Below are 25,914 nucleotides of genomic sequence, written 5' to 3'. Positions count from 1 at the left end.
GTCAATCTCGCGACAGCTTCATGAGTTTGACAGTCGGTTTCGGCATATAGGGTAAGCGACACAGCAACGTTCTCCCGACTAACATCTTCCATTAATACCAGCCTCATTTTAAGCATACTTATTAAGCAAGATTGAAACAAGATTGAGAGATAAACGAGGATTTGATTCAATCGGAGGGACTTTTGATATTTATGCATGGCTTACAAGAGAGCTTACGACGTGCCCGGCTCAGCAGCTGCAACGACAGAGTCGCTTCGTTTTATCCAAGCGACACGAACAATACGGAAGAATCCTTCAAGAAACAGGCCATTTACCTGCCTTCTACATAAGTTCTCGCGTTGAGTAGGTTCTGAAGTCTCGTTTAGACTGAGGCTACGCCAGCATACGCGTGGCCATCTTGCAGGAAAACCGCGAAAGGGCGATCGGTCTAACCTCGCGAGAGTTAGGAAGGGGACCTATTCTTAAACCTCGCCCAAAGAATACTGCTTGCGGCTTAGCGATCGCCACAGAAGGTTTTTAGACGGGGGCTAGAGGCTCGTTTCATGTGTCAGTGAAAACAACCAAACGAAATACACGTATAGTTGGATGTCATGACAGAGGAGCGTGGCAGTGCCAAAGGCTTGGCATGAGAAAGCTTCGCAAGCTTTTTCAAGGGGGAACCTGGCAGATTCTGGAGCCATGACCACCATGTTTTGAGGCCAGTCTAGTCAGTATATTGAGATTGTCACCGCTGAATATTGAATATCAAGCTTGGACCTCTGTATCATCGTCCAATGTCAGGGGAAAGTGAGGCCTTGGGCCGCTATACGTCACCTACATTCTGGGGGATAAATGGTTGCATGTTTTAGTGCGAGATGACATGACACCCACTCTTGACTGAAGCCGTTGAACGCCATGCCGTTGAAGAATAAATATTAGATACAAAGGCAATTGATACTGAGCGTATTAGATAGTCGTAGTTATTTATCTGAATTGATGTTACAACGCGTACATTTTGCAGAGAGTCCATTTACACGGTAGATGGACAACGTAACATGCAAAAGTGGGGCGCTGCGGCTGTGATTCATTCACTGCACGGGCGGGCAGTGGAGGTTCACAGCCTCCAACCACCCCCTGTCAGCTTCTTTCCTAGGTCAGGTCTTCTGTAACACCACTGGCTATCACCAAGAACAAAAGGGACGGCAAGGCCGGCCAGGAACACAAGATTCTGAGCCTACAGCCTTCTTTTCGACATGTAAATGAGGGGCTCACAATCAACCTCATTTCCAACTTCAACATTTCAACAGTTCTAATGAATTCTTCAACGGTTAACGCCCGCCAGAGGCGCATTATACAGTTATCACAGCAATGGGGCTTCTCTCTTCCCCCAAACGCTCCAGCACCTCTTAGCCGACCAGCACATCCAACATCCTTCCGAACACATGGCGACGATGAAGTCGCCGAAGGCCTTTTGCAAAGGCGATCCGCCGAAGTGGCTCAATTGCGACCTAAGAGTGGCCTCTCACGAGCCTTTTCGTCTAGCAATCTCAAAAAGGGCAAGCACTGGGATACCAAAGAGATATTGAATGTCTTGAATTCTTGGGTCGATAGTTCAGGCTCACCCGGTGTTGCCGAGGCTCTGATTGCAAAATTGGCCGCTGCAGGCGTTGATCTTAGTGGCATGCAAACACAAAAGCAAGGTATACTGAATAGACGAAAAAGCGTTGACAATGGCCTCGATCGCACTCGTCTACTTAAATCCGCTATCGAACGAGACCAGCATGACATGGTCCACGTTCTAATACCACATGCCGACCCCTTGACTCTCGACACTTGCCTTCCAGCGGCAGTAAGAACACGAAATCCACGAATTGTCGAGACTTTGCTGAGGTATGGAGCAAGTGCGGCAGCAACCGCTGAAGGACAGGACGAATTCCGTAAAGCTTGCGCCGCCCCAGCCTTGTCAGAGATCGCCTCACTCATTCTTAGATCCGACGGACGACCGTCGGAAATTTGCGTATCACAAGCGCTAACAGACGCCTCAAGAGCACAATGTTTCGATACTGTCTTACATCTGAGTCGCTCCACAGCAGACTGTAACTACAACAATTCCGAGGCGCTCAAGATTGCCATTAACAACGAGCGAAGAGACATTGCCATGGCCATTGCTACAGGAAACAAGCCACCTCAGAATCCTGGGCTCGCTGAGTCTTTCCAGCAGCTCATGGATAACACAAATATGAACACAAAGTCAAAACTCGACTTTGCCGAGCTATTGCTTTGCTGTGGTGCTCAAGGACCAATACTAGAGCGATCTCTCGAGATGGCTTGTGACTCTCAATTCTTTGAGATGGCCGACCTTTTGGCTCGCTATGGCGCCTCAGTAGAACATAATGACGCTTCCGCTTTGAAGGCTGCCATATCGAAAGGTCAGGTCAACCTTGTGAGCTCCCTCCTCAACGGATCTTCCAAGATCGATCCTGCACTGGCATCAAGCTGCGTCCCTCTCATCCCTCAACAAGCGGACCCTGGGATGCGACAGGCATTGCTTTATTCATTGCTAAAGAGAGGGGCCAACGGATCTGTTTTAAATGACTGTCTCATGCACGCCGTCAAAGCTAATGATGCTCAGTCAGTTGAGCTTCTACTTAATCCTAACTTTCGCGAACCACCGAGCGAACAGCCAAATGGCCATGGAAAGCCGCGCATTAGTAACCGCCATGCTGTGGCATCACCTGATCACCATGAGGGAGAAGCCTTGCGCTATGCGATTTCGGCAGGAAACGCAGACCTGGCTGCCAAAATTCTTGCCGCGAGGCCCTCGAACGAGACACTTACCACAATTTTCCCTCTAGTCAAGAGTCTTCCCAGTCCAGAACGGTATCGTATGGTTGAGCTGTTCTTAAGGGGAGCAATGACTGGTCCCGCTTTGCATATCGCTTTGCAAGACGCAATCAGCGAGGATCTCTCTCAAAGAGACGGTGCGCTTATTAATCTTCTACTCAAGTACGGCGCGGATATCAACTATGATGAAGGCGTTGGACTTCACAGCATTATCAACCAGATGGACCTTGGGCTATTCAATACCTTGATGCAAAATGCATCACCTCAAACAGCAGCGGCGCGTCTCGCAGATGTCATGAAGATCGAGAATCGTCAAGTGCGAAACGAGATGTTCTCGATACTATTCAAAGCGCGCGCAAGTGTTGGAGTGCAGCAGGTGGCAGAAGCGTTGCTTACGACTCTCGAAGAAAGGCTTGTAGATATGCCTCTGCTCCGTCTTATTCTCCAACAGGGAAAGGCAGACATAAATGGCTGCAAAGGACTTATTCTACAAAGGGCGACACAGAATCCTGACCACAAGGTCCTGGAATTGGTCCTCACTATAGGCAAACACAACCACGACACGATATCGAGTTGTCTTGATACTTTGGGTACTCTTTCGCCAACTGACAGCAAAGCATTGAAGCTTGGCGTGATTATAAACATGTCACCCAGGAAGCTCAATCTGGACAGTCTCTTGGTGCAGGAAGTCCAGGGCATCGTTCAGGATGAGACAGGCCAAGCTTCTTTTGCAATGCTGAACAAGCTCCTTGACTCTTGTGCGGATCCGAATACTCACAAAGCGAGAGCACTTTGTTGTGCGGTTGCTGCAGCTCGGGAGACAGTAGTCGATGCCCTGATGGGTTGTCAAAGGCGACCAACGGAGGCGTCCCTTGCTGCTGCACTTCCCCATGCTTTGAAAATCCCGGAACCTATGAATCGGTTGACTTTTACAAAGACCATAGTGGAAGCTGGAGCCCCATCTCGAGAAGTCAACAGAGCTTTGATTCATGCCATCAACAACTTCAATTCAGATATTGCTCTCATTGGTATTTTGGCCAGTTTTGCAGATGCCTCTGATGGGGAGGCTCTTGCACTGGCTGTTTCCAAAGAGGCTCCTGAAACTCTTGATCTTCTTCTTTCACGCGTCAAGCATTCTTCCGAGAGCAGAGATTCTTGTCTGGAGAAAGCAATGAAGATCACTGACTGGACATGCAGACTTCAGATCTGTAAAAGATTGGCAAAGGCGGGAGTTACACCCGAAGCCGCCTCAAACGCTCTTCTTGTTGCAGCGCGAGATGGAGACCTGGAACTTGGGGACGTACTGATTGCTTATGGAGCCAGTATATCAACCAACGGAGGTCAGGCTATCATAGAGGCATGCCGTGGAGGCTCTGTCGAGGTTCTTGATGTACTCCTCAAGTCCAACGCCGACACCGAAAAGTCGACTCTGGAGCGAGGCTTCCAGGCTGCTACAGAAGTTGGAGATTTGAACAAGAGAGCAATGATATTCCAGCGCCTGTTGAAGAGAGGTGTCTCTGGAGATGTCGTGGACATTCAGCTTGTTTCGGCTGCCAAGTCCGGCGAGGACGGACACGAAGTCCTGCGTGTGCTATTGGCGGCGGGCGCGGATCCCAATTTCAGCAACGGCGAGGCGGTCGCCGCGGCCACTAAAAGCGCATTCGTTGATGGACTTGAGTTGCTTTTGGGCTTATGGCACAAAGGCGGCAATCAGGTAAATTGTCATTGGGATGTCGTCAGATTACCTTTACTAACCCAACTGTACAGAAAAAGCCATCCCCTCCGACTTTGATACGGGCTCTAAAGGCCTGCTGGAAGTTGAACCCAGACACCAGGCTAGATATCATCAAGGACTTGTTCAAGGCAGGCATACCGATTGTGGATGAAGTTCACATCGCTTTGAGCAAAGCTGTTAGTGAAGATGAGCCGGATGAGCGGCTTATCAAGGCCTTGCTCGACTCTGGAGCATCACCTCTTGCTAATGATTGCTGTGCGCTAACTCGAGCTGTGCAAGGTGCGAAGGTGTCATCTGTTGAGTTGTTATTGACTTGCGAGTTCCCTGAAGATGCCATACTCGCAGCCTTCTCCAGTGGATTTTCGGACGTTTTGTTTACCACATGGTTCTCTGCAAATGGCCTTGCTATTGCAAAAATGCTTCTCATCAAGGGCGCCAAAGGAGAGTGTGTAAGCCATGCCCTTGTGCAAGCCATGAAGGACAGCACAGATGAGACGGAATCTATGGCTGATGCATTTGTCGAACTTTTCGTCTCGTACGGCGTCAGTGTCGATTTTGAAGACGGACAGCCTCTTGTGTGCGCAGCTTCAAAGGGCAATGCTTTTTGGACAGAGAGACTACTCACTTGCAAACCATCACCAAGAACTCTCACACTTGCTTTTGAACGCGTCTTTGACACCGCACGCTCACCCGATGAGGTATTGAAGCTGTTTGAACTGTTTTCGGGATACAGGGATGGAGAAGTTGGACTCGATGTCATGACACGGAGCGCAGGATCAGACCCCATTCTTGTCAGGGCGATTTCCCAGTATCCACGATCGGCAGAGCTATTACAAGTACTGCTGGACGCTGGCTTCTATCACGACCAGACTACAACATATCGCCTTCACGAAAAGGTGGAAGATCCCGAAGAAGTAACGGTCCTACTTTGGGCAATTGCTCAACCCCAAAAGAAGGTCAGCTCGGCATTAATCAAGATGCTGATTGAACGTGGTGCCAACGTCAACTTTGAGACGGCGATCAGCCGATCTACACCACTTATGCTAGCCATCCAAACTCGTCGATCCGACATCGTCAAAGAACTTCTGATAGAAGGCGCTAATGTTGATATCACCGATGCTATGGGCCGAACGCCTCTAGCGATGGCAACTGATATCGGAGGTGATCTCTCCACTCGCATGATGGGCAACTTGCTTGCTATTGATCAGTCAAAGGACGATGGATCTCTACACAACGCTGCGAGGGAGCTTAACCTGGCAGCAGTAACAGTTCTTGTAGAACATGGACACCATCCTGACTTTCCCAGTCCACTACATGATGGAAGATCTGCTCTGGGCGAAGTCTGTCGCCACGGCGCAGGCTCTTGTTCAGGAAAACTCACTGCGGACGGAGAAAAGCTTATGCAGAAAGTCATGACCCTTTTGATTGACGCCGGGTCAGATATAAGCCTGCATTCACATGGGAAATCCGCACTGCTGCTTTGTTTTGAATCCAGTGACCCTATTACGACGACCCGAAGCTTCCTCAAGGTTGCCATGTGGAAGGAGATCAACAGACCATTCAACCACTACTCTGACGGCGAATTTACTTATTCTCCGACTATGTACGTCAAGAAAGTGATGCCCGAGTCGGACACACGGGATCAGCTTCTTGCCCTCCTTCGGGCGAACCGGGCAGTGGATGTATACTACGCCAACTCTGGCGACCAACCTGAAGATGCAATTGGCTTGCCTAGTGATATGGCCGTCCAGGAACGCGAACGAAAGGCCAGATTACGACGCCTGGCTCTTGAGACGGAAGACCACGCGATCACACTCGCTCGGGCAAAGGAAGTTGCGAGTGTAGAGAGGGAGATATGGAACAACAAGGCCGAGATTGAGGATGCCCGTCGCCGTCGATTGTATAGCGAGGACATTAACGCAGCACGACAAAAGGCCGATCTAGAAGAGTCCCTTTTCAACGCGGCATTAAAGAGGCGCCTTTCAGAGCAACATAAGCTGACACAGTCAAGCTTGGAGCGCACCAAACTGATCGCTGCAGCTGAACTCACGGCTGAAGAAACGCGACAGCAGAAGATGCTTGAATGGGAGTCTACCATGAACTCGGAGAGAGCAAGCAATGCTCAAGCGCTCAGCAGTCTTCGTATTAGCGAACGCGAGGAGCTGGATCGAATTGAGAGAGGTGCTGATGACAGAATCAAGAAGAGACTGGAAACACAGAAGAAGTTGGTGGAGACTCAAGAGAGACTAGCAAAACGGATCGGAAATGTCCCAGGCGGACCGGATGCCAGGAGGCAGATTGGATATGTGGAGGAGGTTAACTAGCGACTCTGCACCCAAAATGGACATCACTGGCAGGTTGGAAAGGAGTTGGGCGTTGCTTTGAACAAAATTTTATACCAATAGTCTTACAAACGTAAGATAAGCCATTGGCTTAACTGTAGATAATTTGAATCAAGTCAGAACTTGACTTAGGTCGTGGTCGAGACCTCGATGATGACAGACATTTTATCCGATTGTATGGGTAACCGATACCAAAGACATCCCTCGAGATTGAACAACGCAATGCCCACACCAAGCACATGAGAATCTATACCTCTACTATCCAGCGCGAATTTAAACTATTGCATTCTATTAATATTTTATCGCATGATACTCCTCTTACCCCATCAGCCTATGCACCGTCGATCCAAACCGTCGCCAATAAAGCCGCAACCTTTACCGCATCATCCAATAGCACTACATGCTCCAAACACGAGCAACGTTTCACCTGCCGAAATAAACTTCTCGGTGTCAAAACAAAGTCCCTGGCCCTTGTTGATTGGACCAATCCGGCAGGTCACTTTATGATCATCTTAAATTGAGGTGCCTATAATAAAGCAAGCCAATTGAGTTAAGCACGTGCGTTGATGAAACAATCATATATATATATTATCGAATATGACCAGCAGGACTCGAGATGGATCTTCACCTAGTGTCTATACCTACCTAACAATCATGGTTGGTTCTGGCTTGATTGGTCTGTTGGCCGTCGCCTTTCAGATATCCTTTGCAAAGGCGGTGGAAGTTGACGTCAAAGTCGATGCCTATACCAGCACAGTTGAATCAGACTGGACAGCTGTTTACTACTCGGATCGCAACCCTCTGCTCATTGGAAACGATGGAGGACCGGATAAGGGAGGTTTTCACGTCTACGACCTCACTTCCAAATCTCCCCTACGAGAAGTGACGGCTCAAACACCAGGTCGCAGCAAGCTTGTCACTACAGTGTACGATGTGGATGACAAAGATGTCCTGGTTACAATTGCGCAGCCAGATTCTGTGCTTCGTTCGTACGAGATGCCAGAATTTAAACAGATCAAAGATGCAGACTTTAAAGTGCTGGGTGATTGGTCTGCGCTATGCAGTTGGAAGAGCCCTGCTGGGAATGACTACGTCTATTTATTTGGAAAGGGACAAGCAGTTCAATTATTGTTACGAGAGACTAAAAAGTCACTTGAGTTTGTTGAGGTATGCCTCTCCAATCAAAGAGATTCTGTGTTTGCTAACGCTGTCAGATCCAAACATTTCCCACCGACTTTGAGACATCTGGCTGTGCTGCGTCACGTTCTGAGTCGCGCATGTACATCTCAACAGACGATGACAAGAGCGTTTATTCATTCTCTCTCATAGAATCTACGAACACACCCAAAATCACCAAGGTTGGCAAGGCAGAAGACAACGTAACCGGCCTGGCTGTCTACGTACCCAAGAAGGGCTCAGATTATCTGTTTGTTGCCCAAACAGAAAAAATTGCCGTCTATGATCAATCATTCAAGCTCAAGGGAACTTTGTCTTTGATCGGATTCGAGGACATTGAAGTCCAGGGTCTGAACATTTACCAAGGATCAACGGACAAGTATCCTGCGGGTGCTCTTACCTACGCCATCGAGTCAGAAGAGGTCAACGGCTTTGGTGCATCATCGCTCGAAACAGCCTTGAAGAAGCTCAAGATCGAGTCTAACACAAAGTATGATCCAAGAAAGCTCAAGAGTGAGTCCGAAAAGGAGCCAATTTGCAAGACATGCGATGGCAACGGATACTGCATCAAGGACAAGAAGCAAAAGTGTGAGTGCTTCTCTGGCTTCTCTGGAAAGACTTGCAGCAGTTTCACTTGCGTCGACAACTGTTCCGGTCATGGAAAGTGTGTGGGTGCAAACAAGTGTAAATGCGACAAGGGATGGGGAGGTCTGTACTGCTCATTCCTCCTCGTTGAGCCAACATACGAGACAGAGTCACGACTCGGTGATGGAGACGATCCTGCCATCTGGGTATCTCCTGAGGGCCCAGAAAAGTCTCGTATCGTTACCACGATGAAGTCCGGTGAAGAGGCTGGTCTCAGTGTGTTTGATCTCAAGGGCAATCTAGTTCAGACTTTTGCTGCGGGCGAACCGAATAATGTGGATATGATTTATGGCTTCAAGGCGGGTGATCGCAAGGTTGATCTTGCTTTTGCTGCGTGTCGAGCTGATGATACTTTATGGTAAGTTGTACCACCCTGTGCTTATCAGCAGCTAACGATCAAGTCTTTTTGAAATGCTTCCCAATGGAACACTAACCGATATCCCCGGCGGCTCTCATCCTGTTGTTGAAGATTACAGTGTTTATGGCTCGTGTACATACCGTTCACCAAAGACAGGAAAACAGTATCTCTTCGTCAACGAAAAATCCGCACGATATCTTCAATACGAACTCACTTCCACATCTGACGGAGAACTCCAGACGAAGCTTGTGCGAGAGTTTCAAGGCGGTAGCGGCGGACAGGTCGAAGGATGTGTCACCGATGAAGAAAATGGCTGGATTTTCCTCGGCGAGGAGCCTTCTGCTCTGTGGCGATATGGTGCCGAGCCAAACTCCAAGGATGAGGGACTTGTTATCGGCAAGGTGGGTGATGGAAAGCTCTACGGAGACGTCGAAGGCGTAACGCTTGTCTATGGGTCAAACCCCGATGAGGGATACATCCTAGTATCCTGCCAGGGCGTCAGCGCATACAACGTCTACCGCCGGGCCGAGCCTCACGAATACGTTACAACATTTACTCTCGTTGAATCATCTAACGGAAATATCGATCCTGTATCCAACACAGATGGCATAACAGCCGTGGGAACAGCACTAAACAAGGATTTCCCTCATGGCTTGGTCGTAGTACACGACGATGCTAATCAGCTACCAAACGGGAAGACCAGCGCAGAGGCAAGCTTCAAGATGGTTAGCCTTGAGAAGATCCTCGGGTCCAAGGTTCTGGGGAAGGAGGGTCTACTGGACCAAGTTGACAAGAACTGGGATCCTAGAAAGTAAGGCGATTAGCTAGATTCCTGTCAAGTTGGTGTTCACCTCCGTACGAAGCCAGGCCTAATCTCAGGCACCCCTAAAGCTATTCATACCCAAAAGGAGACGTCCAAGAGACCGCAATAACAAAGAAATATTCATCTTGCTCGATATCCAACGCTTGACATGTAAGTATGGACTCTGATCGTTTCCAAAGAGGATTGCTCATGTGCTGGAGTAGTGGCGTTGGATCAGCCTCGACCCTTGTCTTGACCGGTCAGTGCTCTTTGCCATATTCTGGAGACGATCATGAGGACGATTGCTTGAGGATTGGTACGGTGAGGGGATGATTGGTTGAGATGGTTGGTGTTGCAGTGCTTGACACTGACAGATGAGAGCCAAGCTGCTGGGAACTGTCAAGTACCAATGCCACATATCGGCACAAATAAGCCAATTTACTGAATTATTATTGTATTTTAATTGAACTTCAACTTCTCTCTCTCTAGATGTTCACAAGTCACACGCCAGTGTCGGATGTGTAGCAGAAGTTCACCTGCACTCTGATATCACGTAAAACCGCTCCAACACTGCCAGCCAGGGAATACTCATTCCATTCCTGTTCCAAAAGTCTTCTTTCGCACTTTTCCAATGCTGGAACTCTTTCAATTGCCTTCGTTTCATGTTCCACTTCAACGTTTGCAGGCTCCAACCGCCGCCATTGTCTTAACCCCTTTTGGGTGTCAATAGAGCCTCAAAAGGCACTGACAGATATGAATAAGCCAATCAAGCAACACCTCCCGTGGACCAACACTGTAAATCGTAAAATATCATTCTTGGCTTGTTCTACTTCGTGCACTCGCGTCTGACAAGTAAAGGCGAAACCAATTGGCAAACTTGACATGATTGACCCAACGTAGATACTGGTACTCGAGAGTTCGTACGTTGCGCCTCAACGTCAAGGATACCAATCCAGGAGTAGTTTAGATAATGTTTGATGCAGTAAGTAATGTACGTCAACAACGCCTCAAGACTTGCTATTCTCGCTTCCCCCTGCTCAAGCTTGGACACTCTCATCCATCTTGTGGCTGACATGTCTCGTACTCTTTTTTCTTATCCTCTTTGAAACATTTCTATTCAGGAATAACAAGTGTGGCACTAGTTGCCTGTTCAAACCGAGAAGTGATGGTGGGCTTTATTGATCCCGCGGCCTGAATAGACTCTCAATAGACGAACGGACATCACCAAGGCCCAAGAGTTGAGGCGAACAGGCGAATTCACTCTTCGTTCTTTCTCAACATGGCCATCTTCTTTCTCGTCAGGATAGAACACAAGATTTATAAAAAGATCCTCGAGTCCTCCATAAATACTTCCTCTTTTCTTCTCTAGACTCGTTCTCCCAACCAAAAAGGACAACGACAATCTCAACATCCCCTTTTACACACGATTACGAACACTCTTTTACGAGTTACCACTCACTACTACTTTTCACACTTCACTACAGTCGTTCCTACGACACGACAATTACTGCTCTCAACATGAAGTACTCCATTTTGATGCTGGCCACCGCGGCCAGCGCCGCCTTTGCGGTGGCTGTCCCTGAGCCTGAGCCTGAGCCTCAGCCATGGTCCTTGTGGACACAAATGGAATGTTACAAGAGATACAAGAGCTGCGATAAAAAACAGCCAGGCGACAATTACTGGTATGGCGCATGCTGCGGCAAGTGGAAGCGTTCAGCCCAGCCTGAGCCCGAAGCTGTTGCTATTCCTGAGCCCGACCCTGTTGCCGAGCCTATGCCCTGGTGCACCTGGAAGGGCCAGCCTTGCTGGAAGGAGAAGATGGCCAAGCGAGAGGCTCAACCCGAGCCTGAGGCCGTCCCTGCCCCTCAACCCGATCCCGTCGCCGAGGCCGAACCTTGGTGCACCTGGAAGGGACAGCCTTGCTGGAAGGCCAAGATGGCCAAGCGTGAGGCCGAGGCCGAAGCTGAAGCTGGGCCTATCCCCGATCCCGTCGCCGCTCCTCAGCCCGATCCCGTTGCTGAGCCTATGCCTTGGTGCACCTGGAAGGGCCAGCCATGCTGGAAGGAGAAGATGGCTAAGCGCGAGGCTAAGCCTGAACCCTGGTGCTGGTGGAAGGGTCAGCCATGCTGGAAGACCAAGCGCAACGCTGCTCCTGAGCCCATGCCCGAGCCTGCCAACGAGCCCAGATGGTGCTGGTGGAAGGGACAACCTTGCTGGAAGTCCAAGGCTAAGCGTGATGCCTCTCCCGAGCCCTGGTGCTGGTGGAAGGGTCAGCCATGCTGGAAGGCCAAGCGTGATGCCGGTGAGGCTCTCACTGTCGCTCTCCATGCCACCCGCGACATCGAGGCTCGATCCATCGCCGAGACTGAACACCTCCCCCGCGACGCTGCTCACCAGGCCAAGCGCTCCATCGTCGAACTCGCCAATGTCATTGCCCTCTCCGCCCGTGGCAGCCCCGAGGAATACTTCAAGAACCTGTACCTCGAGGAGTTCTTCCCTGAGATTCCCCACAACGCTACCGCCAAGCGCGACGTCAAGACTCTCCAGGAGGACAAGCGCTGGTGCTGGTGGAAGGGACAACCTTGCTGGAAGGCCAAGCGCGCTGCTGAGGCTGTTCTCCACGCTGTTGATGGCTCTGATGGTGCTGGTGCCCCCGGTGGCCCCGAGGAGCACTTTGACACTTCCAACTTCAACCCCCAGAACTTTGAGGCCAAGCGTGACCTCATGGCTATCAAGGCCGCTGCTCGCAGCGTTGTCGAGTCCCTTGAGGGTTAAGTAAGTTTGATCTTCGACCTTGAGATGGCGACCATTCTAACATGTCGCTTCAGGTGTCGATGATTCGGACTTCCCGACCGTTTTCGTTTCTTGACAAATGCTGTTGGTGACATTTTTTTCTTCATTCTTTTGTCTATGGATATTAGCAAAAAGGGTTCGAAAGGAAACAACGAGACAATGAACAGGTGGACAGGCCATGTGGGAGTATATCCCGACATCTTATTTTTCTTTTCTTTTCTTTAGTGACTTGAATATGCTACACTTTTTTGAATAACGGCAGGGGACGATGAAGTCTGCTGCTCTTTTTGGATGCGAATCTGCCTTTGGAGCATGAGTCGCCGGACATGGCTGGAATAGCTTGAATAGTTTGAATTCAACTGCTTGTCTCGAATATTATTGAATGCGCATGATGTGTGATTGAATGTGATGTTTGGATGCGGTGACTTGTTTGCTGGCTTTGCTTTGCAGTGCTGGACAAGCCGCAGATCTGGCAGCTGGTTCTCTTGACGGATACAATCAATCAGGTCAAGAGTCTGTCTGACTTGACATGACATGCCCGGTCTTGACGTCCAACACTCGACAGCATGAAGACGGTCATTGAAGTCTCGTAAAGTCAACGTTGGCGCATCATGTTATGGTGCATATCCTGGTTGATATCCAGAACAGGATCGATGGTCGAGGTACGATGCTCAAATCGACCTACTACGCTGGCAAACCCAGACAAGCAATCACAGCCTTGACATCTTAATCAGCCAAAGCCTTCATTCACAATAGACATTTTAAAATAAAGCATGTACGTTCAATCATTGCGCTCCTCCCCATAGTCGAGGGAAGCACCGCACCCAAGATTGTTCGCTTTTCTCTCCATTCTGTGTTCCTCTGAATCGGTGGTCTTGGGCGCAGGTCTTGCGACGCACCTCGCATCAATTATCTTGAGAGCAACATGAACGTTGTTTTTTGCGTTGTTCAATATTTTGAATGAAGAGGAAAGAGAAAAAAAAGACCAAAATCTTTTTTGAGAAGTTTCCTTTTGTACGCGTCTGAGATGGTGGGGCATTAGATGTTGATGCCTTATGCGCTAGGCTGCCATTAGATGAGAGCACAGCAGTACAGGGTATCAAACTTGCAGTGGATTTACTACATTTATTCAGATACAGAACTTTCAATAACAAGACATGGAGCTTACAGTACTATATTACACCATGATATGATTACTGACCTAAATAGAAGTAGCAAGAACACGGTACTTACCTGCCACTTTGGTAGATTGTGCCTTGTTGCTTGAGATACACTGCAGCAAGCAAAGCATAATACTCGTCCAATACGATACAACCAACCAAATCCCAAGAGCTTGGACTAGCCAATAGATCCACAAACAAGTCTCATTAAAGCTGCGCCAATTCGGATTGAAATGCCGTCGAAATGCAGTATCCATGTCTCTTCAAGCCTCAAGGTAGCTTGGCCTGTCTTTGTGGAGAATCAGTGAGCAAAGCCAAGACATTTACGATGGTGGCAGTGCATCACTTTATGTGTATCAATTCTTGATTTGAGACATATAAAATGGTTTCTCTATTATCCTGTTATTTTCTTTCCTTGGCTTGGTATTGACAAAGTACATAATCATCCAAGCTGAGCTGAGCTGACCTTATGCCCCGCGACTGCCCCTCACATCATCCGTCTCACTTATCTTCCGCATCAACATATCAAAGCTAAAATGGCTGCCGAACTCGCTAATCGCATCGGCGAGCTCAATCCCTTCTCCTCCAAAAATAAACATCTAAACGATGAAGATTACGGCGAAGAAATCGACAACAACACCGTCGCTGGCGGTGGTCACACTGGTCGGCGCGTTGTAACAGACCTCAGAGTCAGCAGCGCCTTGAGAGAATTCATCGCCAACGAAAAGATCCTCTCCAAGAGAGAAGCCGGTGTTAAATCCGATGATGCGTCGCGTGCTCTGCTGGAGCTTGTCAGCAAGCCGCATATTCGCGTCCCGCCAGAGCTTACGGATAGATCGCATCCTTTGCCAGAGTACTACATCAGTTCGAGCCATAATACTTATCTCATGGCCCATCAGCTCTATGGATCTTCATGCGCGACGGCATATGAGACTGCGATTAAGACTGGAGCGCGATGTGTAGAGATTGACGCTTGGGATAACAGTGACAACAAAGATGAACCCAAGGTGACCCATGGCTATACTCTGGTATCCAACATTTCCTTCCGGGCTGTATGCGAGACCATCAGAGATTCAGTCGACCAGGAAGAGCTAGACTCGAGAAAGCTCGGGTTCCGACCTTCACCTCTTCTACTGTCATTAGAGAACCACTGCGACGCCCATGGTCAGATGCGCCTCGTCAACATTATGGTAGAGGTATTTGGCGATCGTCTTCTGAGCAAGGCTGTGAGAGATATCGGCCATAACGAACAGGCTGGATCGGGAGATCACGTCCGCTTGGAGGACCTGGGTGCCAAAATTGCTGTCATTGTTGAGTACCATTTCCCAGGTGAGCCTTCAGACAGCGACTCCAACTCGGACGACTCGTCAGACGAAGAGGAGGAAAAGGCCGCGCGAAAGGAGTACAAGGAAAAGAAGAACGAGGAAGTACCCACAATCATCATACCTGAGCTTGCTGAGCTGGGTGTCTACGCCCAATCCGTCAAACCAGTCGACAACTCATGGTACGAGGAGGGCACTCTCTCCAATGGGCCTCACCACCACCTCATCAACGTCTCCGAGTCAGGCCTCGCGAAGCATCTCCCCGAGCATACATCAGCCGTCTCCAGACATAATGCCCAGCATCTCATGCGTGTCTTCCCCAAAGGTACTCGTATCTCATCCACCAATCTGAAGCCCGTTCCTTATTGGGGAATCGGCGCTCAGATCTGTGCTCTCAACTTGCAGAGATTCGGAGCTAGCAACCAGCTTAACGAGGCTCTGTTTAGCGGTACGGATGGTTACGTCCTCAAGCCCGCTGCTCTCCGTGCCGGCGGAAACGGAAAGCTGAGCACAGGCCGAAGCAAGCGCCTCCGTCTGCATGTTGCAGGCGCAACGGATATTCCTCTACATGGCGACTCCGAGGCAGACTCTATCAAGCCATACCTAACATGCACACTGTACCACCCAGACGACCTCAAAGATGAACCGCCAAAGCGCAAGACAACCCCATACAAGCAGCACAAGCTTGAGTTCCTACACCGAGGGCCAAACCCACCACCCACGGACCCAATCTGGGACGAGACCCTGACGTGGGAGTACGAAGACAACGAGCTGGTGTTTTTGCGCATGCTCATTAAGAGCGATGATAGTTGGGCGCGAAACCCCATGTTTGCTGTGGCAGCAGTGCGACTACTTTATGTTCAGCCAGGCTGGAGTTTTATTCGCATGCTGGATCTCAAGGGCCATGAGACACAATGTTCCATCCTTGTTAACTTTGAGATTATTGATGCTTAGAAGGCGGTTTCTTATGAGTATACGAATTATATATGGTATTGGCCTTTTGTGTTTAATAGATTTTGAGCTTGTTGACGTTCAGTCTAGCGTTCCAAGCATGCCATCGGTCGCTGGTGTTTTATGACGTTTTTGTAATTGCGCTTACAAGAGAATACACCACCTGTCTCATAGTATTATTTCAGTTTACAAGATCTGTAGATTTCCATGATACCGAAAGGGTGCGGATGTTGTGATAGATCATCGGCTCTGGGCCGGGGCGGGAGTAGATCTCTCCTCGCTGTGCCGCGTCGAATTGGACGCTTCGGAGACATTTGAATCGGGATATTTATTTACTATAAATATTTATTATTATTCATCAATTAAGAATAGTCAAGAATAAGCGGCGACATGGGTGATGGCGGATATCCACTCATTCTGAGCCAACCTCATATCCGGTAACTCAGCTTAAGTTCCGAATGGCTTCGGATCTTACATCAAAGCATGACAAGCACCCGCGTATAAGAACAAAGACCACCCCATGCAAGAAACTGCAGCATATTTTAAAAAATGATTACTACATCTCACAAAACAGCACTCGAAATGGCCATCGTGACAGCTCTTCTCGCTCCAATCCACCTCTTCTCCTTCTCAGCCCTTCTCGGCTCCCAACTTTACCAAACATTTATCGTCACAAAAGTCGCCTTCCAACGTCTCCCTCGTGCGCCTTTTATAAACCTCCAGAAACACCTCTTCCCTATTTACTTCCAAAGCCAAGCGCTGCTACTTTTTCTCACCGCTGTAACGCTGCCACCATATGGCCCCCTCTCACTGACGCAGCACAAGAGTGATTGGATTCCGTTTGCAGTATCAAGTGTTGTGTCAGCATTAAATTTGACTGTTTTTGGACCGAGGACGAGAAAGTTGATGCTGGATCGTGTTGAACAAGGTAAATTGGTGTTTTAGAGTGAAGTCGTACAGAGACTAATGTGTGACAGGAGCCACGAATGCAAAGACGGCGAGCTCGGAGGGTCCAAGCCCTGCGATGCAGGTTTTGAGGAAGAGATTTGGGACGGCGCATGCTATGTCTATTCACCTGAACTTGATTGGTCTTGGAGCTCATCTTTGGTACACTTGGAGATTGGCATCTCGTCTTGACGTTTCTTTGTAGGTGATCGAGGCTGGAATTGTGTCGAGTTGACGCTTTAGTGTGATAAAGAGTTAGGCTCAAGGATTAGATACACCGGTATACATTACAGCTATCCCCCTCACGGCCATCAGTCTCACCGCTCCCAATATATCGCAGGAGAAGAACCCAACCCAAAACAGTGTTTTCAGTATCAAGGCAGATAAACAACCATCTCCAGTCCTCCAGCGTACGCAGTCGTTGTTGTCTTGAACCCATTCTTAGGGTCATGGATATAATCCAAAAACTCCTTGTACAGAGGCCTCGCCATCTTTGTGTTATCAGCCAGTACAATGGCACCTCTCCTCATCCGAGGCTTAATAGCCTTAAGCGCTGGAAGTGCAAGCGGTGTCCAGACTATTCAAGTTAGCATTTCGTCACACTCCTCGAATAGATGGGAACTTACTGTCGATGAGCAACATGTCAACCTCCTGGGGCATACCCTCCTCCACCAAAAGCGTCTCTCTCAGATCTCCTTCTCTCAGTTCAATCCACGGCTCAACTTCTCCACCGGCCTCACTCCAATGTTTTCTCGCTCTAGCAGCTTTACTGCTCTCCTTCTCCGTCGCGACAATTTTTCCCGTAACATTCACACCTTTTGCTCTCTCCGCAGTGACATTCTGTCCCACAGCAAGAGCAAGATACATAGTGGAAACACCGAAACTAGTTCCTGCCTCGACGATGTTCTTGGCGTTGATACCTCGTGCGAGGAGATACATAAACTGGCATTTATCCTGCTCCAGAGCGACAAACTTGTCACGCATGTGGTCGTCGCCGGAAGCAGGCCATGCTGAGCCGGTGATGTAAAAGCCATACAGAAATTTAAAGTAAAACCATAATTGAGAGTAGGATTTCTCTTGGGCTTCTGATGCGACGTGGAGGCGATCGAGGAGGTTGTGAAGACGAGGGCTTGCCTCGATGGCTTGGAGAGCTGTTGCGGATGGAGCCATTGTGACGATAGCTGATGATGAAGGGTCACAGTGGAAGGATCTAGTTACTGTTTATATACATGTGATATGAGTCAATATCAACTGGAATCCCTACGGGTACGATAATTAAGATGGATGCGAAATAAGATCTTGGATTTGATATCACCGAGGCCGATCTATCGTGTCCGAAAATGCCGGGCTGGCAACTGAATCCGTCTGTGCCAACTACTTACATATGCCGAAAATATACTGGCCTATGGGATGTTATAGATATTGAAACCCGTTCATGGGAGGTAAAGATTGACATATCATTTCTCAGTTGTCAAGTGTTTATGGTGTCAGCTACAGCCTGGCTGATGAGTTGGTGTGTACATGCACGTCAAGACCCTGACTGCGGATATTAGATGGTAATACACACTGTGTTTGCCAATTCTTTTGTGATGAAGGTATGAGTAGCGACCCCCTTATTTCCCAACACTCACGGCGATGTATCTCAGCTTGTCTTGTTAAGACCGAGAATGAAGACCGGACTTCGGTCCCGGCCCCGGCGTTTAGCTTCAACCATGTACAAGTCCCTTCCGATATCTTGTCCGATATTATAAATTTTGACTCACAACGACCGCTTATACATATAAATAAACTGCTGCTAGTGTAATTGGCCTGCTACTATATAATGTACTGCAGTGAAGCAAACCCATACCCTCAAATCACGCATCCGTAGAAGTCATCTACTCGGACAACAAGAGACGGGTAAGGCTAACCAATATCAACGGAGCGGCCCGACTCCGTCACCCAAATTCATCTCCATGCATTGCCTTTCTAAAGGATTACTATATAAACATGACCGACTCAGCTATGCCTACTAATTGTGCAATGCAAAAGCGGTCAACCTCTCAGTAATCGACCTCTGTTACTACAAACACCACTAACTCATCCGTCAGCCATTTCACGGGTCAAAAACTCAACAGCAAAAAGTAAAAATGAAACACTAGAACAATGCTTCAAGAAACATAAACTAAACTAGACTATCCACTTTTAAACGCCTTCGGATATAGTCATCCTGCATACATACTTCAAGCTAAGATATTTATTATCCGCTCCCCGGATGCCATTCCACAATACCTACTAGTCAAGCCTCTCGCTTCGCTCAACCAATATGAAATCTTCCACCATATTGCTAGCGAAAAGAGAAGGAAAAACCGGTGCGGCCGACCATGTGGCCGGTAGTGGCATTACGCTTTTCTTGTCATAACTAACAACAAAAACAGACACTGTTTGATGAGGATAGCCGACAATAGAACCTTGTTCTCCACATTGACTGGAATTAACACGGGGTAATTCTAAACTCAGCTGAATAGACCGAAGAAAAAAAGAAAAATTCTAGACGAGGGGCGGACAGACAAAAAAAAAAAAACGACTCGTGCGTCTACACGGTAACGGGTGGATAGGCGAGTCAGTTTTTCGGGCCGGGCCAGAAGGAAGACGGGCATAATAAGGAAGGGGATCCATACCTTTCCGTGATGCACTAATGTATGCATCAAGGGGCAGAACCGCATCAGTCACAAGTTTACCCGATCTATCTTGCAGAATATCGCAAACTAAGAGTACTATGGCACGTTCACTACATGTGGATATTAATATCATCAACAAACTGACACAGCAATTGACATGAACTGGGTTTGAATCTTGGTCTATTAACAAGCTAACATAAACATCCCACGCCATTCATTATGGTATCATCATTTTTGCAAAACCAGACCGAGAAAAACACTTCACTCAACACAATTATACTCTTTTGACGAACCTCACTCCGTTCCGTACCATATCCATCACTTCCTCAAGTCCTTTCCCGTCCCTAGTCTCTAGCCTCTAAACTTAGAAGCTACAGTAATCCGTGTAGTAATACCGGGGTAGAATACAAAAAGAAAACACCAGACATTGAAACTAGTATGCTGGAATCTCATCTCAAAAACGCCAAAACCGTGCGTACTGGGCTCAACGACCCTAAACTGGACATAGCGCAATGCAGGCGATACAGCATCCATGCAAAACCTCAAAACCAAAGCTCCAGTGTGCTCCCACCATGCGATGATCCATCGTGAGGGATCTGCTCCCGGTTTCATAATGCGTTATTGTACAGTGTTGTGAAATGCAAATGTTTTTATACTCTGCCCTAAAAGGCGAGTCCAAGTAACTGCGCTGTCAAAGCGCGGGTATCATGCCCACACAAGGGCCCCAAAAAGTCGCGGATCCCAAATATAATATCGAATGCTTCTAAAGGGTATGTCTAGACGAGTCTAGACGTTCGAAATGGTGAACGATTGTTGTCGAATCTGTCCGGGTTTATACCCGTCAAGTTCCGAAGAACTTATTTCTTGCGTTGACTGCTTGTGGCTGTAATTTTGCTAGTGCTCATCAAGTCGCCGATATACTTTTGCAAGAACTTGTTGTTGTTGTCAAGCTTATCGTGCTCTTCGCGAACGGCTTCAATGCGGTTGAAGATGGTAAGGAGAGAATCCTGTAGCGCTTTTGCGTGTCTGTAAAAGTTAGCGTCAAGCCCATATTCATCGGGCAGATTATTTACCTTCTCATCTCTTCCCGAGCAGCCTTTCCAATTCTGTCAAGATCCTCGCTTGTTCTCCTGGGGCTCATTGCCCTGACGTCATCTGGACCAAAGTCGGGCTCGTGAGGGCCGACTGCTGAGCTATCGCGAGGAACAACTAATGGGCCACTGCTCTTTCTCTGGGGAAGTCCAGGTCGAATGGGAACGGGCTGATGAATGATGGGCTCCTCGTGATCGTGATCGTGGTCATGGTGATGGTGATCGGAAGGGCTTGATGATGTAGAAGAGTCTGACCGGGCGATATGGTGAGGGTGGTGCTCCGAAGGGGCATTGGGGAGTTCGTTGACTGCCATGATTGTAATGTGTGACTGGTTTGATCGTTGCTCGGGTATTGCAGGGTTGTCACTGTCGCGTAAAAGATTACTTGTACACAAGAATGTGTAGAGCGACAGTGATTAAGGGGCGTCGACTATCGAGATGGCCGTTGACTTGGTAGATAAACTTGTCGGTCAATGTGTCGCAAATAGTCGCAAAAACTTGTCTTGGAATAATGACAAGGGGAGAGTCGAGACCAAATAGTTCCACGTGGTTGCAAGGTCTTGATGCTGGATTATGCAAGTTTGCAAGAGCAGCGATGTAGATCCACTAGGGGTGTGATGAGGCTGGCGATTTGTTCTAGATGGCGTCCAGAAGGCGGAGTCGACACGCGGAGAGACCGATTAGACTAGCCACAGATGACTGTGAAACGGACCGTGATTGAGTCGTAGCTTGGATCAAACTCGTAGACACCCTTTTTCGGGAGTGGTGAAGTCGGCGGCTGACGTCGTGGTTTACAACGAAGCGAGAAGTGGGTGCGGTTGAGTTGGAAAAGTGTTCGTGTCGAAGTTCAAGTCGCTGGTCGCAGGTGGCGGTCAGAGAAACAACTAGCCTGGTTTGCTAATGGATCGAGGCACGAGTTGAAAGGTTTGTTGGGTTGAGATAAAAATGACCCTACAAATAAAGCCAAATGCGCATGTCAGCAAATGAGTTTAAAAGGAGAATAGGCAAAAATGGAGCTTGAATGGCAAGAGCAGAGCAGCACGCAGTAATAATAAAAAGCAAAAGGTAGCACTGGCAACGTCACACTCAGGGATTTGACAAGAGGGGGGACAACTAACAGGTTGATAATACGACTTGTAAATAATAACCAAAGAAAAGATACGTTGAACGAATAGTAATAAAGATACGAAAAAAAAATTGAATAAAAAAGAAGAAAGAACGAACCAAAAAGTTAATTGAACGAATCTCTCAAAAAGGATATGACGAGTATGTCAATAGTGACCAATCCCGGCAGTGGCAACAAGTTCCAAGGTGCAAACGATGGGATAGAATCATGAAAGTTTAAAGAGGCAATAGGCGGCAAACGGTTGCAGGCAGGAGGACCCTTCTTTTGAAATGGCGAGACAGGGCAGGCCCAGGGCAGGATGTTGGGTCGGGTTCGGAGTGGGAATGGCAGGTGGCAGGTGGCAGGTGGCAGGAAGGAAGAACCCGGCCAGCAGAAGAAGGAGCGAACCCAGAACAGAAAAAGCAAGAGACAAAAGAGGGGAAGGGGTATGGACGAAATGGGGATGGGAATGTTAAAGTGGATTTCAAGTCAATTTGATAATTTCGTTGGAGCTGGGCTGGAGCTGGAGCTGACCGTACAATACAGTGCACTCCATGCCAACTCGCAGTAGGTACCACTTAATGCTCCGTACTTTCAAGGCCAGGTCAGACCAGACAAGGTAAACCGGCAGTCGACAAGAGAAAGCCTTTGGAAAAGGAAGGGGAAAAAACTACAGTGTCATCGCGTCCCAAGGAAGAGGTATGGGAGATCCTTGAAAAGATACAATGAACTTGGACAGTCCTAGAGAGGAAAGTGGCGACGGAACAGGGAGTCATGAGACTTGCGATCGACATGCTTGGTACTACATGAACCATCTACGCACAAGTATCTTTTGTCTTTAAAAGCCCGTAGGTCTACCTCAAAAGCAGCTGTCATAGTGTACTCTGACCCAGGCCACTTATGTCCCGCTCCAGGGGAGAAAACAGCTTTCATCCACCGACTGGATTGGATTGGATGACAACAACCCAGTGAAGGGCCACTAATTCTGACACTAACTTGCTTCTACTGCTTCCACGCAACTCGGTAGCCCCCAAAAGGAAACTTGTGGAAGGAGCAATGCCCATTTTGTTCAGACGCCTTACCCATCGTGACTGTATGCATTGATGTCATTGTTATCGGAATTGTAAACAACGGAAAGAACTCACGATAAATGGGACGTGCAAAAACAAAAACCACTCACCAAGAAAAACTCTTCCTCCTTAAATCACCATCATAATGACAATCTAATCACATTCACCCTGCCTAATTAGAAAAACAAACAACGCCCCCGCCGCTAGGTCGGCCAAGACTTTAGACGACAATAGGGAAACCATCCGAGCCTCAGAAGCCTCCAAGACCAAGCCTCCTCTGGACGATCAACTCTCAGTCGTGACGCAATTGCTGGCCCTTGCAGTCCACGGTTGAGGCCCGCTCCTTGGTCAATATCCCTGTTCGATACAGTGAACGACTCTCGGAAGCCTATCAACTAACTAGCCTTGAGTGGACTTTGGAGGCTCGGAGCTCTTTCAGAGGAGGCGCAACCCTCTAAAATTCAGGGACTTGTCCATTACCCGCGGGTCGTTGCTGTGCTCACAGCACTGTTCGTCTTTCAATCGTTTTTTCCCTCCGGCTTCGTCCTCTTCATTTGCCAGAGATCGTCGATTACTCACTCCGGCGTTAACAACCCGTCTCTAATACGCTACTATCATTGGGCGCTAGTCGCCCGTTTCCCGTTGTTTCTGGACCCTCCATCACCCACCGAATACGTCGCAAGTTGATGAACGCAACTGCGACAAAATCCTCAATACCCTTCAACCATTATAATACAGTGCTTACTACTGTCTGCTCGGTTGCTTTCACTGACCCTTGAGCGGCGGTGTCGGTCAAGAAACCAAGTTCGGTACTGATTTTCCAACTCTTGTGACTCGACCTGCAAATCTTTTACTGAAGCGTCACTCAACCGACCTTTTTGGGAACTTGAACCGAAAGACCACTACCGGTCAACAACTGAGCTGATCGCCTTATATTTAGTGCACTGACTTGAGGAAGTGCTATTGCTGTCTACAATGCTGTGGTTCATTTGCACCGTTTATGCGGCTCTATAGTTATTGGCTATGCGTTTATTAGCTTTTAAATACCGATTTCCGGGGTAAAAGTTTTATGTTGTGCTTCGTCTATCGACAAGGCTCATCCCTCACTGTCCTGTCATCAATCTGCTTTATCCATCCCTCAACTTACTGGTTCTGGGGTTGCATCTTCCGCCGCTGTCGGAAACACAAAGCATCGCCCAGCGGCTAGGGTCCAGGTGCATGCAATTCAACCTACCCCTTCAACTGGGCTGATGTCATGGATCTACGGACCTCCGCGTCTACTTCATTACAAAGTCCCGACGCCTCAGGTCCTGCACACGAGTGCGAAACATGAGCATTGAAGATCAAAAGTCAGCTAAACGGTGACCGTCTTTCGAAACCTCAATGAATGCCTATCACTCGTCACTCTTACGCTTACCGGGACCGCACAGTCCAAGACGGTCGCTTGTACCGTTACTTCCGCAGCCCCTCAGATTGTGATATGCGGGCCTAGTCATTGATATGATGATCACTATCTTTTCATCATTCCTCGCACCGTCCAGTGTTCTCTCTACAAGGGTATTGCTATCATTGTGGAAGAAACGTGAGAAAAGTGGTTCACGGTTGTAACTGACTGAAAGGCTTTTCATCCTGGAGCCTGTCGTCTTAAGACAACTGTAACCAAACCCATTGTTGTCGTTTCCTCGCCTATTTTCCCCTGCAACGAGAACTGCCGAACCTGTCAGAAGTGAAGTCATCGTGAGAGGTCTCCATCAGAAGAGAGGGCCACGAAGCAGCGGCGATACGCTCAATGTTACAGCAAAAGTTGGTCATGGCTGTGGTCTCATCATGTCGTGAGTCGAGCCTGATTTTTCAACATCACGTTGCCATGAATGCTTTCGCTTAGTATCGCAGTACGCGTCGTGGCCGAGTATTCGGAGACACTCATTCGGCCGAGCGGTTGCTTGATAGGGGTCCTTTTATATCGCTACGGACAAAAACTGGGTGTTATGGGTCGAAACCCAACCTGTCAGACTCGTTTCGGACGCGTTGGGCAGCGATTGCAAGTGACAGGTGGTATCGCTATGACTGTTGCCCTCTTCTCGTCGAGTGAGCTGTCTGCTGTTGTATGAGGATTTTCACGATGATTCAGAGAGAAGATAGAAACACCGAAAACTCAAGAACTTGTGGTCCCCCCAACAAAGAGTTGTTCGTGTAGATTGCAACCCCCTTCTAGTGGGCGAAAGTCCTTTGATCGGCCTCATGCGCACCTCCAATTCTTGTCGTCCACCGGTGCTGATCCCTCTGCCTCTTGTTCCCGTTTGTTGTTCATCCCACGACTTGGAGTTTCTTGCGGAGATCTTTATCCTTTTGAGTCTTGAGGTCCACTCCTTCGGCTCTTGGCAATTCCGCCCCTCACACTTCTTGGCTTGGACCTCGCGAGAAGGGAACGTCAATGTAGCGGTGGACATGCCACTGTCCACAGGCAAAACAGTGACCTTGTCTCAGCCCCAAAGCTGAATTTGTCTGTCTCATCGGGTGGCTGACGCCGGTTATCTTGGTTCCCGTGGATGCGTTTCACCAATTGAACTCTTAATAACCACAGTTCCAATCACTTTCAGTGTGGTAGAAGTGTGTGTGCTTTCAACCACCCTTTTGATGATGCAACGTTTATCAGTGGTGCAACTCAGGTTATGAAGATCTTAACACAGAGCATAACGCCTCTTCATTTGACAGATACCCCGCTGCCCCATCTACCCGTCACTCTACAGAGTAGTAGCCTACCTGCATGGCTGATCAGAAATGCCATCGGGCACTGGTGAAATGCAAACGGCATTATCGGCATCCAAGACTTTGGTTCACGTTTCAGCCTCTAGTCTACTGTATGAATCCAAATGCGGTGTCTTAGATGCTCGTGACGGCGGTTGTCCGACTTGTTATAATTCGTTTTCGACGGT

General features: G+C 48.5%; 8 protein-coding genes across 8 annotated transcripts; 5 read left to right on the top strand and 3 right to left on the bottom strand.

Moving 5' to 3' along the window:
* The first annotated feature begins 1,218 nt into the window (after nucleotides 1-1,218).
* Nucleotides 1,219-7,130, top strand: EDB82DRAFT_451422 (uncharacterized protein). Its single transcript, XM_025737258.2, has 2 exons — nucleotides 1,219-4,537; nucleotides 4,591-7,130. Exons 1-2 carry the CDS (start codon nucleotides 1,292-1,294, stop codon nucleotides 6,880-6,882), a joined length of 5,538 nt encoding a protein of 1,845 aa, XP_025592137.2. The 5' UTR covers nucleotides 1,219-1,291; the 3' UTR covers nucleotides 6,883-7,130.
* On the top strand, nucleotides 7,131-10,367 carry EDB82DRAFT_512026 (uncharacterized protein). Its single transcript, XM_025737257.2, has 3 exons — nucleotides 7,131-8,067; nucleotides 8,115-9,079; nucleotides 9,123-10,367. The coding sequence occupies exons 1-3, from the start codon at nucleotides 7,498-7,500 to the stop codon at nucleotides 9,892-9,894; spliced, it is 2,307 nt and encodes a 768-aa protein (XP_025592136.1). The 5' UTR covers nucleotides 7,131-7,497; the 3' UTR covers nucleotides 9,895-10,367.
* A 632-nt stretch (nucleotides 10,368-10,999) lies between these two features.
* On the top strand, nucleotides 11,000-12,776 carry EDB82DRAFT_292625 (uncharacterized protein). The gene has a single exon (XM_065607419.1). It carries the CDS (start codon nucleotides 11,400-11,402, stop codon nucleotides 12,654-12,656), a length of 1,257 nt encoding a protein of 418 aa, XP_065463225.1. The 5' UTR covers nucleotides 11,000-11,399; the 3' UTR covers nucleotides 12,657-12,776.
* Nucleotides 12,777-13,897: 1,121 nt separating this feature from the next.
* Nucleotides 13,898-16,469, top strand: EDB82DRAFT_512020 (PLC-like phosphodiesterase). Its single transcript, XM_025737255.2, has one exon. It carries the CDS (start codon nucleotides 14,371-14,373, stop codon nucleotides 16,108-16,110), a length of 1,740 nt encoding a protein of 579 aa, XP_025592134.1. The 5' UTR covers nucleotides 13,898-14,370; the 3' UTR covers nucleotides 16,111-16,469.
* Nucleotides 16,470-16,480: 11 nt separating this feature from the next.
* On the top strand, nucleotides 16,481-17,483 carry EDB82DRAFT_292590 (uncharacterized protein). The gene is made up of 3 exons (XM_025737254.2): nucleotides 16,481-17,035; nucleotides 17,085-17,332; nucleotides 17,393-17,483. The coding sequence occupies exons 1-2, from the start codon at nucleotides 16,657-16,659 to the stop codon at nucleotides 17,255-17,257; spliced, it is 552 nt and encodes a 183-aa protein (XP_025592133.2). The 5' UTR covers nucleotides 16,481-16,656; the 3' UTR covers nucleotides 17,258-17,332; nucleotides 17,393-17,483.
* EDB82DRAFT_578970 (S-adenosyl-L-methionine-dependent methyltransferase) lies at nucleotides 17,427-18,647 on the bottom strand (the record flags this gene model as incomplete). Its single annotated transcript, XM_025737252.2, has 2 exons — nucleotides 17,679-18,647; nucleotides 17,427-17,629 (listed from the first exon to the last, which is right to left on the bottom strand). The coding sequence occupies exons 1-2, from the start codon at nucleotides 18,220-18,222 to the stop codon at nucleotides 17,427-17,429; spliced, it is 747 nt and encodes a 248-aa protein (XP_025592132.1). The 5' UTR covers nucleotides 18,223-18,647.
* A 1,922-nt stretch (nucleotides 18,648-20,569) lies between these two features.
* EDB82DRAFT_479630 (uncharacterized protein) lies at nucleotides 20,570-21,117 on the bottom strand (the record flags this gene model as incomplete). The annotated part of the gene is made up of 2 exons (XM_025737251.1): nucleotides 20,570-20,738; nucleotides 20,786-21,117. The coding sequence occupies 2 exons, from the start codon at nucleotides 21,115-21,117 to the stop codon at nucleotides 20,570-20,572; spliced, it is 501 nt and encodes a 166-aa protein (XP_025592131.1).
* Nucleotides 21,118-24,074: 2,957 nt separating this feature from the next.
* EDB82DRAFT_479629 (uncharacterized protein) lies at nucleotides 24,075-24,714 on the bottom strand (the record flags this gene model as incomplete). The annotated part of the gene is made up of 3 exons (XM_065608130.1): nucleotides 24,075-24,089; nucleotides 24,126-24,181; nucleotides 24,396-24,714. 3 exons carry the CDS (start codon nucleotides 24,712-24,714, stop codon nucleotides 24,075-24,077), a joined length of 390 nt encoding a protein of 129 aa, XP_065463224.1.
* Between the last annotated feature and the right edge of the window lie 1,200 nt (nucleotides 24,715-25,914).

Source organism: Fusarium venenatum (assembly GCF_020744135.1).
Source record: "Fusarium venenatum strain MPI-CAGE-CH-0201 chromosome Unknown EDB82scaffold_4, whole genome shotgun sequence".
Taxonomy (NCBI): Eukaryota; Fungi; Ascomycota; class Sordariomycetes; order Hypocreales; family Nectriaceae; genus Fusarium; species Fusarium venenatum.
The sequence above is the reverse complement of the archived record's forward strand: the minus strand, read 5'-3'. Positions and strand labels throughout refer to the sequence as shown.

Excerpts from the sequence above, each read along its gene's own strand:
- EDB82DRAFT_512020 (XM_025737255.2), top strand. The coding sequence starts at position 14,371 with ATGGCTGCCGAACTCGCTAATCGCATCGGCGAGCTCAATCCCTTCTCC.
- EDB82DRAFT_451422 (XM_025737258.2), top strand. The coding sequence starts at position 1,292 with ATGAATTCTTCAACGGTTAACGCCCGCCAGAGGCGCATTATACAGTTA. Across the intron at positions 4,538-4,590 it reads GGCACAAAGGCGGCAATCAG|AAAAAGCCATCCCCTCCGAC; the intron begins GTAAATTGTCAT and ends CCAACTGTACAG.
- EDB82DRAFT_292590 (XM_025737254.2), top strand. The coding sequence starts at position 16,657 with ATGATTACTACATCTCACAAAACAGCACTCGAAATGGCCATCGTGACA. Across the intron at positions 17,036-17,084 it reads GCTGGATCGTGTTGAACAAG|GAGCCACGAATGCAAAGACG; the intron begins GTAAATTGGTGT and ends AATGTGTGACAG.
- EDB82DRAFT_292625 (XM_065607419.1), top strand. The coding sequence starts at position 11,400 with ATGAAGTACTCCATTTTGATGCTGGCCACCGCGGCCAGCGCCGCCTTT.
- EDB82DRAFT_512026 (XM_025737257.2), top strand. The coding sequence starts at position 7,498 with ATGACCAGCAGGACTCGAGATGGATCTTCACCTAGTGTCTATACCTAC. Across the intron at positions 8,068-8,114 it reads AGTCACTTGAGTTTGTTGAG|ATCCAAACATTTCCCACCGA; the intron begins GTATGCCTCTCC and ends TAACGCTGTCAG. Across the intron at positions 9,080-9,122 it reads CGAGCTGATGATACTTTATG|TCTTTTTGAAATGCTTCCCA; the intron begins GTAAGTTGTACC and ends CTAACGATCAAG.